The 18,650-nt window shown below is 31.8% G+C and overlaps 1 protein-coding gene across 4 annotated transcripts in view; it reads right to left on the reverse strand.

Annotated features, from left to right (window-relative positions):
- The window catches only part of LOC112456856 (calsenilin-like), a 93,258-nt gene that overhangs the window by 38,434 nt on the left and 36,174 nt on the right, over nucleotides 1-18,650 (reverse strand). For 2 of the 4 annotated variants that reach the window (XM_025019618.1, XM_025019616.1), the window contains exons 2-3: nucleotides 1,353-2,855; nucleotides 859-1,157 (exon numbers count right to left, since the gene is read on the reverse strand). In XM_025019618.1, the coding sequence (XP_024875386.1) occupies nucleotides 859-1,157; nucleotides 1,353-1,369 (316 nt within the window). In that variant the 5' untranslated portion in view covers nucleotides 1,370-2,855. Of the gene's footprint in view, nucleotides 1-858; nucleotides 1,263-1,352; nucleotides 2,856-18,650 lie in introns of those variants that run through there. The other 2 variants (XM_025019619.1, XM_025019617.1) reach the window with 1 other exon arrangement.

An 18,650-nucleotide genomic window follows, 5' to 3' on the forward strand; every position in this document is an offset into this window, starting at 1 on the left:
CCGCTGTCCATCCAACTTTCAAAATCACTCGCGTTTTAAACAAATTCGAATTTCATGGCTTATTTATGGCTTGAAATATTCTTTTGCAATATAAAGATCTGATCATTCTAAATAAAGGGAGCTTGAATTATTTAAAAAATGATATAAACTCAAGATTTAAAACTGTTTAGTTTCTGAGTAATGATCTTCGAGTTCGAAGAATTCATATCAAATGACGAAGCGTAAAGATATAGTATTACAACGTAATATAGACATTCTCAAAGGTGCCGTTTGCTTTAAATATGTATAATGCACGCGTAGATAATTAACTAGGACATTGGAGACATTCTGAATTTTTAAGGATAAATCCAATAAAAAAACATTGTTTATAATAACAACGCTATGTTTAAACACACATGCATAAATATTACGATTAATAATGTAGCAAACCTTTAAACTAATTATTTAAATTATTATTATAATATGATGTTTATATCCCAATATAATTCTTCTTGATTTCGAATCTGATTTAAATTAAAAAATATTACCTTTTTTAATAAAAATTTATTTAATTGAAAAGTGGAAATTAAAAATGTCAGTTGAGAAAGAGAAGATATTATATAGATTACAAAAAAGACTATTACTTCTGATTTTATGTAATAATGCTGTTAAGTTTGATTTTAATTCACTTTAATTCACAACTTCATAAAAATATATTACACTTTTCAAGCATTGAATTAATAAATAATATTTATAAAACTAAATAAATAATATTTATAAAACCATGAAATTTGAATTATTTTTGTTTTTGCAATGCGAAATATTATTTTTCGCATTTACTTGGACTTTCTTTTTCAATTATGGAACGCCGTAATGTACCTTGGCGCTTTTTGTAGGAGGGGAGCCCCACCACGGGGCCGCAACCCCCCGCGCTTCCTGCGACAGAAGAGCTGATGGTGGCAAGACAGGGAACACCCCGACCGCCACCCGTTCGACGTTCCAAATCACGATGTCTGCAACCTCCCCCGCTCTCACTGCCACCGCCACCCCCGGCGGACAACACCACGACGGACCCAGAGGTACGTTTACGCGGCCCTCTTCCCGCGGAACCTCTTCCTATCGACGAAGATCCCGCTCGTTTACGTCGCCAGAATTGCCGCAGACTTCCACGGGGAATTCTGCAAGGCATTTTGATAGGGTTGTCACCCTAGCTCGCGCATCATTTTTTTCTCGTTTTATTAACATAACTTTTACGCGTATTTAATATGTTTTTTTTTCTACGAGTAATTTTACTTCTGATGTAATTTTATATAAATATTTGTATAAATACGCGCAGTCACATTAGTATGTTTTTATAAAGCAATATATTATACAGAATTTTTGTTCGCATTAGTGACTCCCGCTGCGATCGATTTCTCAATAGAAGCTGTACATATGGACGTGCGATGTCAGCGAATTTTCTTGCTTTTTCCGCGCTTTCTGTGTTCCGTCTGCTTCCACCAGAAGCGGACTTTCCGGCCAGATACACCTGCACCCTCAAAATTCACGTCAAATTCACGCCGACAATTTACAAGAATCGCAATTTAAAGCGGAAGAAGCTTTATGCGCTTTTACCCACTATAATTTTTTACGTATAATTCAGTTTACAGAAAGAAGCTTTCCGTTTAACATGAAAATTTCGAATTATATACAATTACTAATATTATATTACTTAGCAACTGCCTAGTTGTTGCTTCATGATTATTGACCGATCTGCCAATATCTCATTACAGATATTATCAAGTTCGACAAGTGCATCCGCGCAAGTACGAGGTCTGTTAAAAAAATATTTAAACTTTTATTTTCATAATTTTTTCGAACGCACCTGTAACTTATTCAGCCTTGTCGCCTTCAAAGTATTCCTTCTCGATTGATACACCATTTCCAACGTTTTTTCCACTTCTGAAAGCAGTTCTGTTACGCATTTTTTCGGGATCCGTCTGCGATCGTGTCCAATCTTCGGTCCTTCAATGTGGATTTCAGTTAAAAAAAAAAGAAAAAATCCGCAAGGGCCAGGTCGTGAGAGTAGAGAGATTGATGGAAAGCACAATCATCTTTGCTTTGATGCAAAAATGACAAATTAGCAGCGATGCGTGCGTGTCGTGATGAAAGAACCTTGAATTGTCTTTCTACAGTCCTTTTTCTGACATTTTCTGGACCTGGTAAGCTTTATTTTTCTAAACGAAATCCACGTTGAAAGGATTTGACACTTGAAGACACCAAGGAAAATTCGCAGGACTTACGCGTGATCCCAAAAAAACGCGTACCATACACGTACAGGACTGCTTCCAGAAGCGACATTGAGGATGATGTATCAACCGAGAAGAAATATATTTCGGAGGCGACAAGGCTGAATAAGCAAAATTATAAGTACGTCCGAAAAAAAATTACAAAAAGAAAGTTCGGATATTTTTTTAACAGATCTCGTATATTACACCTTATTTATATCAGGTTTTATTAAAGTGATTTGAATTAAATAGATTGTTTAAATAAAGTTCTTTTCTGAAAATTCTATAAAATGCTCACCCTAACACCTTTTCCAGCACTTGATACACGTCGGCTATTTCATTTAGAAGCAAGAGATTCAAATCAATTCCCACAATAGAATATCCGTGAACTAAATTATGGTGACCCACGATTTATTTGATGGCTCGTCAAATTTATTCATTGAATGATATGCGGGCTTTGCCCGATCTGTTCTTTATTGCGCAGAATGCAATAAACCCTTTTCACATTCAGGACTTAGGGCGTTGGCGTGAGGCCCTGGACGAGATCATAATGCTTGTTCTCGAAAGACGTAGTTGGTTAGTGTGTTGTGAGTTCGGTTGTGTTAGTATCTGAAACAGGCAAAGAAGACACACATGCAATTAGTTGTGTTTGTACACGAAATTTTGGCTCAATGATAACATACATAGGCTGCGCAAAAAACAGAGATTAAAGAAGAATGAAAAAATGCACTTTTGGAATGTATCTTGATAGTAATAAAGTAAGATATTTATTATATTCAAAGGCACAAGCAATAAATTTATGTTTACAGTGCAAAATAAAGTGCTAAATTTCAAAGACTAAGTTTTATTTTATAAATTAATTATCAAAATCTTTTAAGAAATACTCTTATTGAAGAATAAGCAGTTGCTTCTACGAAAAATTTTTTTATGTAAAAAATGCGCTATTGATTTTTCTCGTAAAGTTCTTTGTTATGCATACTTGGCACACAACGCATACGAACTTTACGAAATGCTATCGCTAACTCCAGATTTAAATTAATTTTAAAATGTATTTTAAAATGTAAAAATGACTTTTTGAGTGAAAGACAAGTATATAAAAAGATGGTGTAAAATACGACAATTTTTATTATATCTAAATAGCAGTATTTGTCTATCATCCGTTTTTGCATAATTCACAATTTTTGTCAGATGTGATAACTACTGTAACTAATTTTCTAACTTACCGCATTGAATTGAGGTCAGATCGAAGTAGAATTAAGAGTTAATGAGCTCATTTTTCTGCATTTAATGCGAATTCCATGATGACTGCCTATAAATTCACGTGACAGTGGGTTCCAATTGTCTCGATGGAGATCGGAAAATATATAGAATTCGATGCTTGGGCTCTACCACAATTGCCCCCTTTATCTTAACTAGAGGGCTCTAACGACTGACTGCAGTGTGCCAACAATTAACGAGACCACCAATTTCGAAAATTTATGTCGATGTACTTGTGCACTTTACAGTCGTTACAACCCTACCACCAAGTTCACAAACACACCACTCAATGTAAGTGAGAGTGATAAAATGGCTACTAGATCGCTCGTAAAGCTACTTGTCCCGTTCAGGCAAAGTTCTTTGAAATTGCTTCGAAACCGAAAAAGTTCCAAGCTATTGCTTCGTATGCATACGTGAGCTCTCTTGGCAGTCCTGACGATCAAGGATCTATGTAGATCAAGAGAGAATGGTGAATACCAGAATTTTCTAGAGATTTATCATAATAAAATACCTTGAAACTTTTGCCTAAAAATTTATTATAACCAAAGAAAACTTAGATGTGCACGTTTAATAAAAAACGTACTACATTTTGTAAAAGTCTTTCGAAATAACTGCGTAAAATGTTCTAATCTAAATACAATAGCATATATTGCTCATATGAACAAATAAATAATCGAATTTTGCTATGACAGTGATGTTAGAATACATCGTTAATAAAAGTATTGACGTTCGATAGTGCAATCGACTCGAAGTTGATAAAACCGTAATCAATTTCGCGTTATTATCAAAAATAAGCGGTGGAAACTGTGTGTTCGGTATTGCCATAACTCTTCGCGATACCGCGAATGAAAGAGGAAAGTGCAGAATGAGAATAAACTCGACGGCCCAGGATAAAGTTCAAGCAGTTTCGTGAGTTAGGAAATTTTCGGAAAAAGAAGAAGCAACTACGAAGAAAAGAAATGTATCAAAGTCATGCATCCCTTACCTAAAAATATAACTCATCGCATGATGGCTCGTTGAAAGCAGAGATACTTATATCTTTCGATATATAAAAAAGGTTGAGATTGATATTTATATCCGGAAGTTTTACGATCCTACCTAGGTCTCCCTTTGTTATCCTTCGGTTGCATTACAGAGAGGAAACTACGTAACTGAATAAAATATGGAAACAGATATATCTTTCTGTGATTTTGACTGGGAAAGTAATGCGAGTGGAAATATGGGTACGTATATATTTCCGATATAAGAAAAGATTAAATCTTGTATATAGGTATATGCTCATACGACAGGCGTAAGAAATATAAAATTTACACCGGGGAAAGATGTGTTGAAATGTGAAACTGTAAAATTTTACGAACAATTTTCCTTATCTTTTTTTGCGATAAGATTAAGTCTACAAATTATAATTTTTTAAATAGTATCCTATGTAAACAATAAAAAATATTAATTTATTTGTATAATTAATCTAATTTTAAAGATTGTCTGTTTATTGCATTGCTTACAATGTGATTACAATTTTGTAGTTTTATATGAGTAAAGAATTATGTTGCTCCTTTACTTATGTGTTTCAAGTTCCATTAATATGTGTCAGAATATGATAAGCAATTACTGCGGTTCTCTGCGGTATTACGAATAAGAGCACATGCTTATTTGCTACCTTTGTAGGCTCTGTGACCTTTGAAGTTTATATCGAGTTAATTCAAGACCCGATTGTAGTACAGTGATGTAAGGCAACATCTAGGAAGCTTTTGACATTGCTGGATGGCCCAAAATTACCATGTTCATGTCACGTAATTATAAGGATAGCTTGTCCTGTAAAAAAAGAATCGCGTGGCTTATCGATTACGAATTTTTTTTTTACCCTTACATATATCTTATCTCCGATTTAGCCTAGGCTAAAATTGTAAGGACAGAATAAAATATAGACGAACATGAAACCGTACCAGTGGAAAGTTGACTTATATATAAATGCTTAAATTTTCGAAAATGTTTTTTCAAAAAATTTAGAAAATGAAACAGAATAATAAAAATGTGAAAAACGTAAATTCTCTAGACAAATAAAATAAAGTATATCAGCTATAACAAAAACGACAAATCAGTTAAAATAACAAGACAGATATTGAAATTGTCGTCCATTACGATAACGCACTAGAATCAAAATATAAAATAGATTATATTTTATATTTATCTACTAAATAATCATAAAAAAAGTATCAAAAACAATTGCCATATTCTCATAAAACAGTAAAGTTACACAGTTGAAAATGTATCTCGCTTTAGATTGTATTAAATTATCTTTATATGCCACGTAACGTCAACATTCTTTCGGTGAACAAACATTCCATCGACTCTGATCTAAAAAGAAGCTCTTCCACTCGTTGCGACGTCGTCGTTGTAGACCAAAGTGCTATCCAAAATCTACTTTTATCTCCTGGGGCAACCATCCCTTCACATTACTTCGTTTCCCCTAAGTTTTACCTCACGACCATCTCGATTGGCCACTTTTCTTTTCTTCCAATTTTCTTCCTGGTTCCTCGGATTCTTCCTGATGTGGATTTTGCTTTGAGCGTTGAAGAGATATAAACTAACAGAGGATACTCTCCAAAAATGAGGAGAAATCAAAAAACACGAATGGATCAAAATTCCGCAGATTACTTTATAAAGTAAATGCAAATTTGAATGACATTAAAAAATGCTAGATATTGCGTAATAAATCAATATTTTAAAAGAATAATTAAAAACCGAATACCTTTCTTATATGCGCATCTTTCAACTCATCGTAATAAAAATCCTATTCAATATTTCTGCATGTTAAAATTTTTATATTTATATTTAACGAATTAGATCTTTCGCGCATATTAATATAAATATAGAAATAATTCCTCAGAAGTATTCAGATAAATGTACATATATCTATCAAAATAACATAAATACAAAAATATAAGAGCATTTTACATCCTTGTAAGGAGATTACTTTGCATGCCTATGCCGGATGACAAGCGCTCTATGTCAACGTAACACAATATTCTTCTGACGTTCTCGTGACGTCGACGCATTACACGGAGCTGCGTCTCCGTGTCAGATAAGCCGAAATAGACTTAGTATCCATAGATCACATCTCTGTACTCTTGTCGCGCCTGTCTGTTCGCATTTCGGCGTGCCCTCCTGGTCGTCGCGATAAATCAAGCTTTAAACTCCCAGGCCTTATATATGTGCAATGAACGAAGTTCGACCCTGAGTAAGAGCCGGGACCATACTTGTCCCCCCCCCCCGCGAAGGCCGGGTCAGGAAGACGACCCGCCATTGCACCTTCAACAAATCTTCCGCGATCGTAGTGTCTTTTACGGGGGCTGGTCCCAGCATAAAACAGGAAGAGACGGGCCTATAATTTTCAGCAGACCTGTCCTGAAGAACACACGTAGAGATACCGCACGTGTACCATAGATTCGTGGTACGATTTACATGGCAGATACGTCACGTGCACGTAAGTTACGCCATATAGCGTAGCGTTTCACTAAACCTGGGCGACTTACCGCGCATAAATTAGTCCACCTCGAAACGCGAAGCGCAGTTAGGGTAGGATACATAGCCCAACGTGGCACCCGCACCAAATCCACCGTCTTTAACAAACGCTTCGATCGAGTTTAGCCCCTCGCGGAAAGCAGCTCGTTTACCCCTCGCGAAACACAGAGTATCAACTCTCATTAGCCTTCGTTTTCGTGCTCGCTTGTCTCTGTGTTCACGAATAATTTATTTCGAAATTAACAGAAGAGTCTCCTCTCTCCAAAGTAGCTAATTCTTAGCTAATATTTATTTTAGTACCGTCTTTGTGCTCGCCTGTGTCTGCAGTCGCAAGTAATTTATTTCGAAATTAACAAGAGTCCTCCTCTCGAAGATAGCTAATGCTTGCCTAATATCTTTTCCAATACCGTACAATTTACATTTTTCTTCGATATATTAGATAAAGTAAATGTAATTATAAATATTACTTTAAAAAAGGCAAATTAAAGGTTATCGACATTTGAAGATGCAATTATGAAAATATAGGATTTGCACACACGATGTGTGTGCTTCATCTAATAAATATATCATATAAATAAATAAATAAATAGGTATATATATATATATATATTTATATATTATATATATATTTCATTAATTGTGTGCGAATTTTGTACAAGGCATTCATAATCACTGTCTACACATTAAATTAATTAAGCAGTAGCTTGTATTACGTACTTACAATACAACCAAATAATCTTTGACAACCGTATCTAGCATAATAGATTAAACAGATCTCCTTTAGGGAATTGCAAATGCACAAAGCTTTGCGTATCCATTCAAAGCTCAATGAAGCTTCTACACCGTTCAGCTGTCCATCAATATATGCTCTATACCCATTTGTTATCCGAAATTCAATCCGGAGAAAGTCATATATTTATTTTGCCAGTACTGATGTAAAGTTAAATGACAAATTCGAAATGACTGATTACCTTGGTATACTTTTTTTATATATATAATATATATAATCTTTCAACAATCAAATTAACATCTTGAAAAAACATAAAAATGTGTATCGGACATTTCTCTAGGAAACTCCTTAAGCCCTTACTTAAATCAACGTTTTCTTTTGACTATATATAGTCAAAAGAAACGTAATGATATACTATAATATATTATAGTATCATTACGTAAGATTAAAGCTGCAATGTCTTGAAAGGCTATGCATGTATTATGAATATTTTAAAAACACTTTTGTGCACTCGAGAGAGAACGCGCGTATCTTGAGCAGAAAGGTATGATAAAATGCGATGATAAAATGGCGCTGGTTTATGAAAGGTGGGTAAAAGCATCGCGAATACATGAAGGAAAGAATGAAAGAGAACTATGGCGTATTCCTTCGGTACATAAATTCTCTCACAGGGTCAACCGGCGGAGACTACGAAAGGGCGGCGCTATGTGAAAATTTAAGCACCCCCAGTTTACGCTGTTTACACGTGGATGTGTAGAGTTGACCGAGGAATATCTTTACGCGGTACGAGTAAATGAGCAAAGGAAAAGAGAGAAAGCTGGCGGCATCTTTCTTTTTTAATTTCGTGGCTGAGGAAATTTTGACATGACGGCCTGGCCAGAATTCTAACCCAGTGTATCGATTTATCGAAAAAGTATATTGGCCTTTATAGAAAATATAATAGATATTTGTGCAGTTTTATTAAAACCTAAAGTAATACTCTGCAGCAGAAGAATAATTTACATAAAACATCATTCTTTTGAGTGAGTGAAAGAGATAGAAAAGTGGGGAAAGAAAAATAAATTCATGATAAATAAAATAAAAACTTGTTGTTCTCCTGTACCTATGTGATAACGTTTCTCGTCTGTAAAAATTAATATTGAAAAGATTTTCGTATTTAAAATTTGAGATATCTGACATTTCCATAAAATATTTATTAATCTGAGAAGATAAAGACCGTTAAAATGCATTATTTTACGATCTTTTCGTTGTGATATGTTTAGTTCTATATGTTTTATTTATAATCGCATGTCCTTATTAACGGCCAGAAGGTCGCTGAGATATTACTTTGCTATCGAATCGATCCCCTCTTCATGGACCCTTCATTGTTTCGACCCCGGATAAGGTTACAGAAATAGATTACTAGTATAAGCGTGAGAAGCTTAGAACCTGCTAGTCAATAGATTCACATATTTATCTTTCAATAACTATTCAATTTTTACATTATCTACATTATACGCTCTTCTAGAAAAATGATTTAATGTTCATATTGTTTGTTCGATATAACATGTGTGTAATAAGATATTTTATGAATTTTAAAGCATGTATCTGTGTAATTAGAAAACGTGAATTAATAAAAATATATTAATTATAAAAAACACACATACCTAATAACTTTTAGTTCTAAAATAAGACAGTTAAAATATATAATTAAAATGAGGTAAGTAATTATAAGTTTTAATGGAATAGTGAATATTATATCATTAAATAATTGTGAAGCATTCCAAACATATTACATTATCTAAATAGCGCGCAATATATACGCTGAATTTGCATTAGAGATGTGGAGATGAGCATCGCTATAATGTAACTTACGGGTTGAAATTTGCAAGGATCCTAATTTACGCTTCACTATGTGTAAATTACACAACAGAGGCACAAGCTTACACTCTAATTAGGTCATTGTCAAATTATACGGTGTGGTATAACGTCGCGTGAACCAAATCAGATGACATCCTTCTTGGATTAAAAGAGCTTTGGCTAATCCAATTTTCAGAGATTATAAAGTAGACATTCTAAATATCGATTTTATCGATCCTAGTCTTATGAAGAAAGAATCTTTAACTACAATCTGGATAGATATTTCTATTAGTAATCAAGAAGAGATATTTTATTGTTAAGTGATGCAAACGATAACAATATATTTTTTCTGTCACAAAAGAATTCTGATTTTATTGAAAAAGAGTGTTTGTACAAATATTTTAAACAAGTAATCATAGACTGCAAATTTTCATCATAATTATATTATTTGAGGATCGCGGGGATCGATACAGCATAATAAAGTTATTATTAGAAGAATAGTCCTAGAGAAATTGAATTTTCGAATTGTTTTACCGGAAATATCTATTATATAATATTGCATTATATACAAAAGTTGCAAAATTATAAAAGATAACACATTATTTTTCATCCAAATAATAATGATGCTAGAAAATAACGCGCGATTATAACATAATTAATATGTATACACGTGTATATTTATGCATACGTAAATGATAATGGTATATTATACACCTTATTTTAATGAAGTTCATTATATGCGCGAACTCTTGTGATAAAGATAAATAAACGAATAACGAGAAGCGTATGAGACTGCTCCCCGTAGTTGTTCCCAGAATTTTCCAGTGTTCTGAACAGGATACTAATTTTACAGACATACGGTCGTTGCACTTTTCTCTCATGGTGCTGGATCTCGCCGAAGCGTAAATGAAAATATAAAAGGATAAAACATGCATAAAATATCATCTGTTTTTATGTATTTAAACTGAATACAATAATTTTTCCACAATGTACGATATCTTCTCTTTTTCAACTAAAATGAAAATTTCTTAGATGTATAAATCACCTTTCCCTTTAAATAGTCAACTACGGATTAAATCTATGTATATTTATGTAACATATTGTATATGTTATATAATTATGAAATAAATAGGCTTTATTAAAAGCGTTATTGTAGTTAAAGTGTGATTCGTACATGAATAAATATGATCTTTGGTGATAATACCGTTTTATCGTGATAATTGAGATTGCCTGTTTACATCAGCGTTCAGCGTTGTGGTTTCCCATGTACGGAAGGCTTTATTGAAGGGTTTCAACACAGAAATCGACCGCGGACGAACCGAGAATATCAAATTTATTTCTCTACAATTTTCCATCAGTTGTATTAAACTAAAATGCCTTTCCATGGAGGAAACTATCAATTTTTAACAGCAGAGTTTATTACATATAGGTACACATTATACATTATATTCAAGTTTTTAATATAAAAGCAGGAAGCTTTTCTATCGTCTGTGATAAAAATGCGTTGCATACACGGGAGAACTGACGTTCCCCATGTGTGAGGAAATTCATAAATCTTGCCGAGAGTAGCATGAACGTGTTCACCATTTATAGAATTTGACGCGGGGATCATGCACTGTCAGCTTGCGGCTGTTCATCCGCAATACCTAAATACGTAATATCGCTCGATCTAGTATTCGGTGCCAATCCTGGTCTAGCATAACTCAATATTGGCCGGCTCACCGCCATTACGTGGTTCTACCATTCGAGTCTTCGCCCTCGATTATTCTCTAGGCCATCGCAATTTCGATTCTCGCCTCGATCGATCTCTTCTCCAGCAGGAAATACGGTCATCCTGTTAACGACCAGTCACGCTTGACGCTTGCCAGACGTCTCCACTCCACAATCGCGACAAAGATAAGAGCAGTTTTCCCTTTGGCAATTTTATCGCTATAACATGGCTGTAATATGGAACGTGTAATTACACAAATACAATTTAACCTGACCCGTGCATTAAATAATATTGTTTGCAATATTATTTTAAACATCTTTCTTGTTTTTCTTAAATAATGTAATGTTACTGAAATATTGATATTTACTCGAATCTTTATATGTATAATTGTTAATAGTAATAATTTTAATTTTTATGTAACGATGCTAATTGTTTAGTATGCTAATTGTTCATATAAATAATATGAAACAAAATAAGCATAAAATATTTATAATATATAAAGTAGAAAAGCATAATATAAATATAACTGTGCTATCTTGCTTATTATTAGAAACAGATGATATTATATGTATGTTGGTGCAAATATCATCGATTCAAATTTTAGTAGCTTTATTGAAGCATAGAAAGTGAATCACATGAACATATATAGGTACATTGAGCAAGGCGTAAACGAGAAATTACACAAATACATTCACAGTAAATGTAATTGGCCGAATAACCACTCTAGATGATGAATAACAGCTGGGGGAACGCGCTTAACGTTCCAAGAAATTACTACATTTACCAAAGTGTCTAGTAGGTGAAGCAATAAATATGGAATGCAAATATCTCTTGCTGCAATTGTCGCAGTTTTACTTTACAGGAATTATTATAATATAACATATTCATTATTGTTTCTTGCTCTTATTTATTTTTTTTAAGAGAAAAAATTGAAAATAATAAAGAAAATCATATTTTATCACATGACAGTAAACTTGTAAATAATAATAAATAATTACATATAATTGCAAAATATTAGTGATAAAAGAGAATATTTATGATATAATTATAATCTGTATTTGTAAATTGTTTATAATTTATAATAAGGCAAGAATAATACATTGCGAACAATAATGGCTATCAGTTGAAATGCGTTTTCGCGGCTACACACTTATCTACATAATTTAATTCAATTCTTATGAAAATATCGCAATATTAAACGCATTTTGCGTGAACATAAAATAAATATGACAAGATAAATTGATACTATCAAACTAAACATTAGATTTACAATGTATTAAAAAATATATTTTATAAAATACAAAAAAATTGTTTTATAAAAGAAAGCTCCAAACATATCTATACAATTCAGTATAAATTAATTAATAATATTACATCCGAAAATTTATCATTAGGACAACGATTTGAGATTTGGTTGGCACTGACAGATAATAATCATAATCACAGATTCACAAACGAGTTTGATATAAAGGATGGATTATGCATTTAAATGGTTATTTAAATAGTTTAAATAACGTATGCATATTAAATAACAACTTGAAATATGGCAAAAGCTTTAGCAAACTGGAATCCTTTCTATTTTATCGTAGATTTACAAAGCCGTCGCAACAGGTAGAACCGTTTCTAAACACTTACGCAATGTTACGGGATTATATCTGGTTGCAACTATGAAAACTAGGTAACTAAGATATCACGGTTCATGGAATAATGGTCCATGAAGCGATAATGGGATTAGGTATCACTAACACAGACGAGCAGCTATTAGTATTCATAATTACAGAAAAATTATACTTTCTTTTAACCTTTATACCTTCTTTAACTCATTAATTATTAATAATATTATGCATTGGTAACGTCATAATAATAATATTAAATTATATGCACCATAATGTCTTAACAAAGCAATATCTCTTATTATACGTACATTATCATTTAAATTCGTTTTATTGTTAAGATTAAGTCGTTGTTTTTATATATATTTAATGTGTGCCAACAAATAGATTATTCCTGGATAAATAAATTACTAGCATTATATAGTTATGAAGGTCTCTCTGATTCAAATTAATTGCTTAATTTAGTAACGTATTGTCGAAGTTACGAGATAGATATTAGTACATTATTAAGAGATAGGTTTCCTTTTAATTAACTTTTATGACATAACTTAATAAAAACTCTTACCGTTAATTGGTTTTATAATGTAAAGATGCAAACTTTAATTTTATGCATATACTATTTCCTGAAAATTCTTAAAATGCGATTAACTAGAAATAAAAAATTTTATTTCTTACGATTTCTTCGACTTTATTATATAATTTATATCTCATTTGTATTACATTCAATTATTTTTCGACTATAGCAATCAATCTTATTTTAATAAATCCGTTATCAATGCAAACAGTGGAAACTGTGAAATGAGATTCGGAAGGAAGTCAATATGATAAAATAGATCTCTAGAAATTGTTCGTTCTTTTCCATTTGTTCATTCCACCACGTACTACGATAACGTAGAATTACATTCTTTTGTAAAAGGCAATGCGGTACCCGTGAGACAGCTAACGTCCTATCGCGCTGAAATTTTCGTAGTCATTCCGTCGAATCGATATAATCGCTTTGCACAATTTCATTATAAATCCGATTGCGATTTCGTTGAAATGCAAGTATTGCAAAACTCAATCAAGTTGTAAAACTCACTCAAGGAGCAAAGAAATTTTCATCATCATTTATATTATAATTCAAAATATCCATCCATCCAAAATATCCGTCAAAATAAAATTGTATATATTTTCATATTTGGAACATACGTATACAAAATTTATGCATATAAACGGAACTATATTATCGCAGAAGATGGCTTTTTAATCGTATATGTTTATATATTATAATTTTACATTTGTATTCAAAGCTATCGAAATCATGAGTTAACATAAAAATGTTATAATGAGTAAAAAAAATTACAGTTTAGTAAAATTTCCAATTTGAGATAATTCTAACAATACATTATTAATATCTGCTTAAATTAATATGCATAAATACTATATGTAAAGTAAAGTTTTCAAAATATAATGTATTTCTTGCGGTATATTTTTTTAGACAGAATATTTGCTGTATATTATTCTTTAATGTTCTCTCAAAGTGACGACATTTATCTGTGCAACACATAAATATTAAACAATATCACATTGTATCATGTATATTATATTATGGAATTTTTTTGTCATTATGTTTCTTCGCCATCGTTGCGGAACTTTATTATGGAACCGTGCATGTGCAAATTTATACTGGCGAACACGTTAAAGCTAATGGCAGGCAGTCGTGGCCTTTCATGTTATCCAATAGTCCACGGGTCCTGCAGGACGCATTTCTCGTGTGCATCCGGAATGCAATTCTGACGATGAATGCAATAAGCGCGAGAAAAGTGCTATGTTTGGAAAACAGTGGAAGAATCTTCTAATGGAAATGGAACAGCACTTTCTATGAATCCATGCGCGAAGCATGGATATAACCTATGTTATATAACGCAGAGAAAATTTAGGACTGCAATAATCTGCACATTGAATTTAATATAGGATACAACTTACAGCTTATTTTTGATTTTATCTACCTTGATTTTTCTACTGTATACGACATTCTTAACCATAATCTTTTTGACGATAAAAAATTTGACCACAAGAAATTAAATTCCTAAATAATTCTTATATTTCATAGGATCTAATTAGATAATATACGTCATATGTATAAATCTAATTTTATTGTTACTAATAAAAAATAATATGTAGAATGTTAATTAGATAAAAGCACATATTATACATTATTATTTTATTTAAAGTAGCAACAAAAGAAGACTATCAATGCGCATACACCTCTCTCAGATCATTTATTAATTTTATAATTTATGTAAATCTGTACGTGATCTGTACGTGATCCATATTAATAAAACAAGATAATGTAACAGTAAAATAATTACATATCGATAATTATAATATTGTTAATGCATATTTTGCATTCACATAAATTATTAAATTTAATAATCCAAAGATTAAATAACTGTTATAAATAAAATTAATTACGCAGTATTTAAGAAAATTGAAAACGTATTCTGTAAACGGAATATTTTCTGAGAATAACAATGTGGTTTTTTTTAAAATATTTTTCTAAATATGAAACAGCTATAATGCAACTTTCTACACTAATTCATTCCTTGTCTTAAAAAATACTTTATCGTCTTGTACGCATATTAATTTCACATTACTTACTAACGTTTCATCTCATTTCAACAAATGCACTTTCACATAGATTTACTCAAGCACATTTTAATATAACACTTCAATTATAAAGCAATCTATACCCAGTTAGATATACGGAGAAAACCGTCAACCGCAAGAAAATCACAGTTCGTAAAGCATAAATAAAGCTTTACGTTCGCTTTTATTTAAAATGGATATAGGTCAAACCAATTGGAAAGCTGCCAGCTGTGTGCTTTGCAAAGTTGGGCTCGGCTTGCAAAGTGGACATTCCTTGTTGATGCATTGACAGTCGAGGTTTTCCTTTCGTGAAAGACGTGACTGCAATTGTTAGTTTCTCTCATACATGTTTCAGACTGTTTCAATGAATATATACTGGAGAGATTTTAACAAATAAAAATAATTTTTAAATTAATATTTATAATATTTTCTAAAACTCGCGAAGTACCTATGGGTAATATTTTAGCTTGTCTAATTAATGTTAATTAAATATTCATGTGGTGAGAGATTTACACTGCCAGTGGCTCTATACAAAATGAAGGCGTAGAATCTGAGATTCTATGATAATTACGTTTTTTGCATAATAACCATACATCATCTGTTGGCCGTGTGCCATTTTGTAGCACTCATTTTCGATCAAGAATAATAAGTCGCTACGTGGAATTAGTTTCTTCATAGACATATAGTAATTTGCAAGTCTTCTTCATTATATTATGGTTGAAAGATAATTTCTCATTTATTGTATGATATATTACAATAAATTTAGTGTTTTAACATGTATGTTATTTTCTTAGGTAAACTAAAAAAGTTTTTTATACATATATATGTACATTATTGTCAAAAGAATTGAAAATAATTGTTGAGATAATTATTATTTCTTAATTACAAGAAAACAAATTACGTTTTTATAAACTAAATAACTTTATATAATAACTAAAAAAATATCATAATTTAAATAAGATTGTTGAATATTATTAATTATACGTTACAGCAAAATATGTATTGCAATTGCAAAATACATATTTACAGAATAATATAGAAAAATCAATATAAATAAATATTACACAAAATAATTCACATGTCATGCAAAATATTAGAGAATATAAGTCCTTTGAGGTCGGCAATATGCAATAATTAATATTCATTTAATTAATGCTAGATATGCTATAAGAGAGCAACTCACAGTATATTACAGTTGCCTCATTCCCTAGGGGGTTTGTATTTTCCCTCTTCAATTTGCATAGAGCAAACATTATCTGTGAATACATGATTATAGTCGAGTTTCATTTACCACTTTGGAAGAATCTCATTAACGGGAGGGACGTCGGAGAAAAAGAGGAGATATTATAAATGAGTCAGCAAAAAGTACATGTTATATATAGATAAAATATACCCTAAAGTAATCTAATAAACACGGATGCGAGAGAGAGAGAGAGAGAGATTTAATTATAATTACTTTTTTTACTCGATACGTATATGTGATATATTTTTTCCACATCATTTCGTTCATTAGAAAACTATTAAATTCGATTTGCGCTAAAAGCAATCCTCACAGTATCTAACCATTAGAAAAAACGGGCGTGCTTTGATCATATATTTATGGAAAGGTTCATTGAAAGAATGAGAAAGAAAATGAAAATTCCTGCGTCGAGGGTGGCGTCCAGTAGACAAACAGTCGAAGGAAATAAACGATTTAAGTTCTGCCAATGGTTTAAATTAGTGTCTTCCATGAAAAGAATATAAAATTAATTCGATATCTATTATATGGTAAATTTATGTTTGCAAAAAGACTAGTAAAATAATAAGAAATAAATTCAGAGAGAGAAATTCAATATATCTTCTTGTATCACTATATATTTGCAACGCACATAGTACCTACATATTACTTTACACAATTATGTATCATATAATGTATACTACATTACATCATTCTTCAAATGCATATATTGCGACACTGCATTATTGTTCTTTAAATAGATAACCAATTTCTTTTATCTTGCTACTTATATTATTTATGGGAAAATACTGTATCCCTGTTCCTCTTTCACAAGCCAGATTAAGTAAAGACCTTGTTCCCGGTACTGCTTGATCCCTTTCTGTCAAGGCTGATATAAACTTTGAACCTTTACATCGGGGAATAAACAATGATCCGTTTTCAACGAAGAAGACCTTCAATCTTATCATCTTAAGACGTTAAATCTATAAGATGTATAGACAAATGCCAATATTTCTGAAATGCCAATATTTCTATGAATAATTGAGTAAACGATATCATGTATTCTTGCTAAACAATATTTGTCATAAGTCCGACATGTGTATCCTGATTTATATGAGCAATATAATTCAACGTTACGCAAACGATTAAAATTGCGATCTCTTAAAAGCAATATGGACAATATTCGACGAAGAACACGAATATATTTTTAAGCTTAAGATCACTTTATCTTTTTATCTATATCTCGCATATACAATTCTCACCAATCGACCTATGAAAAAAAGAACGTTTATACTTTAGAACGTTCGATTGCCATCGGAAAATAGCCATCGCTCCACTTTGGCATCCTTTCCGTTCTTTCTGGTTATCTCTGCTCTATTTTATTTCGCGACTAAAACAGCCGGACGCGCCACTTGCGCGCGGATCAATTGGAACTTCCCGATAATGCTCGTGTACGAGTAGATCTCATACAAAGAGAAAATACAAGCATCTTGAACCGAAGAAATTTCTCGTGGAAATACCCTTTTCGTAAGCACAGCTATAAGGCAAGGCAGTAAAAAGAAAGTGGTCACTTCTTGTGGAATGTAATCTATAAATGTGCAATGTGATACCAGCATATATATTTTTCTATATCTTGCATGCATATATATTTTTAATTTATTATAAATCAATGCTGTCAATGCTTCTCAATGATTAACTCTAACTACTTCTTCAAAAACGTTCATCTTTCTACAAAATTTAATCTCTTGATATCTTCTCTTGTCATAACGCTTCTTTAAATAAATAATTTTTAAATATTTAATTATATTTACATTTATTTTCTGTTAAAATATTTGTAGCAAAAATAAAAAATTCATAGAAATATAGCAGTCTTTAAATTTTCATAAAT

The sequence above is a fragment of the Temnothorax curvispinosus genome, unplaced genomic scaffold (assembly GCF_003070985.1).
Source record: "Temnothorax curvispinosus isolate PA1 unplaced genomic scaffold, ASM307098v1 QBEX01007285.1, whole genome shotgun sequence".
Classification (NCBI taxonomy): domain Eukaryota; kingdom Metazoa; phylum Arthropoda; class Insecta; order Hymenoptera; family Formicidae; genus Temnothorax; species Temnothorax curvispinosus.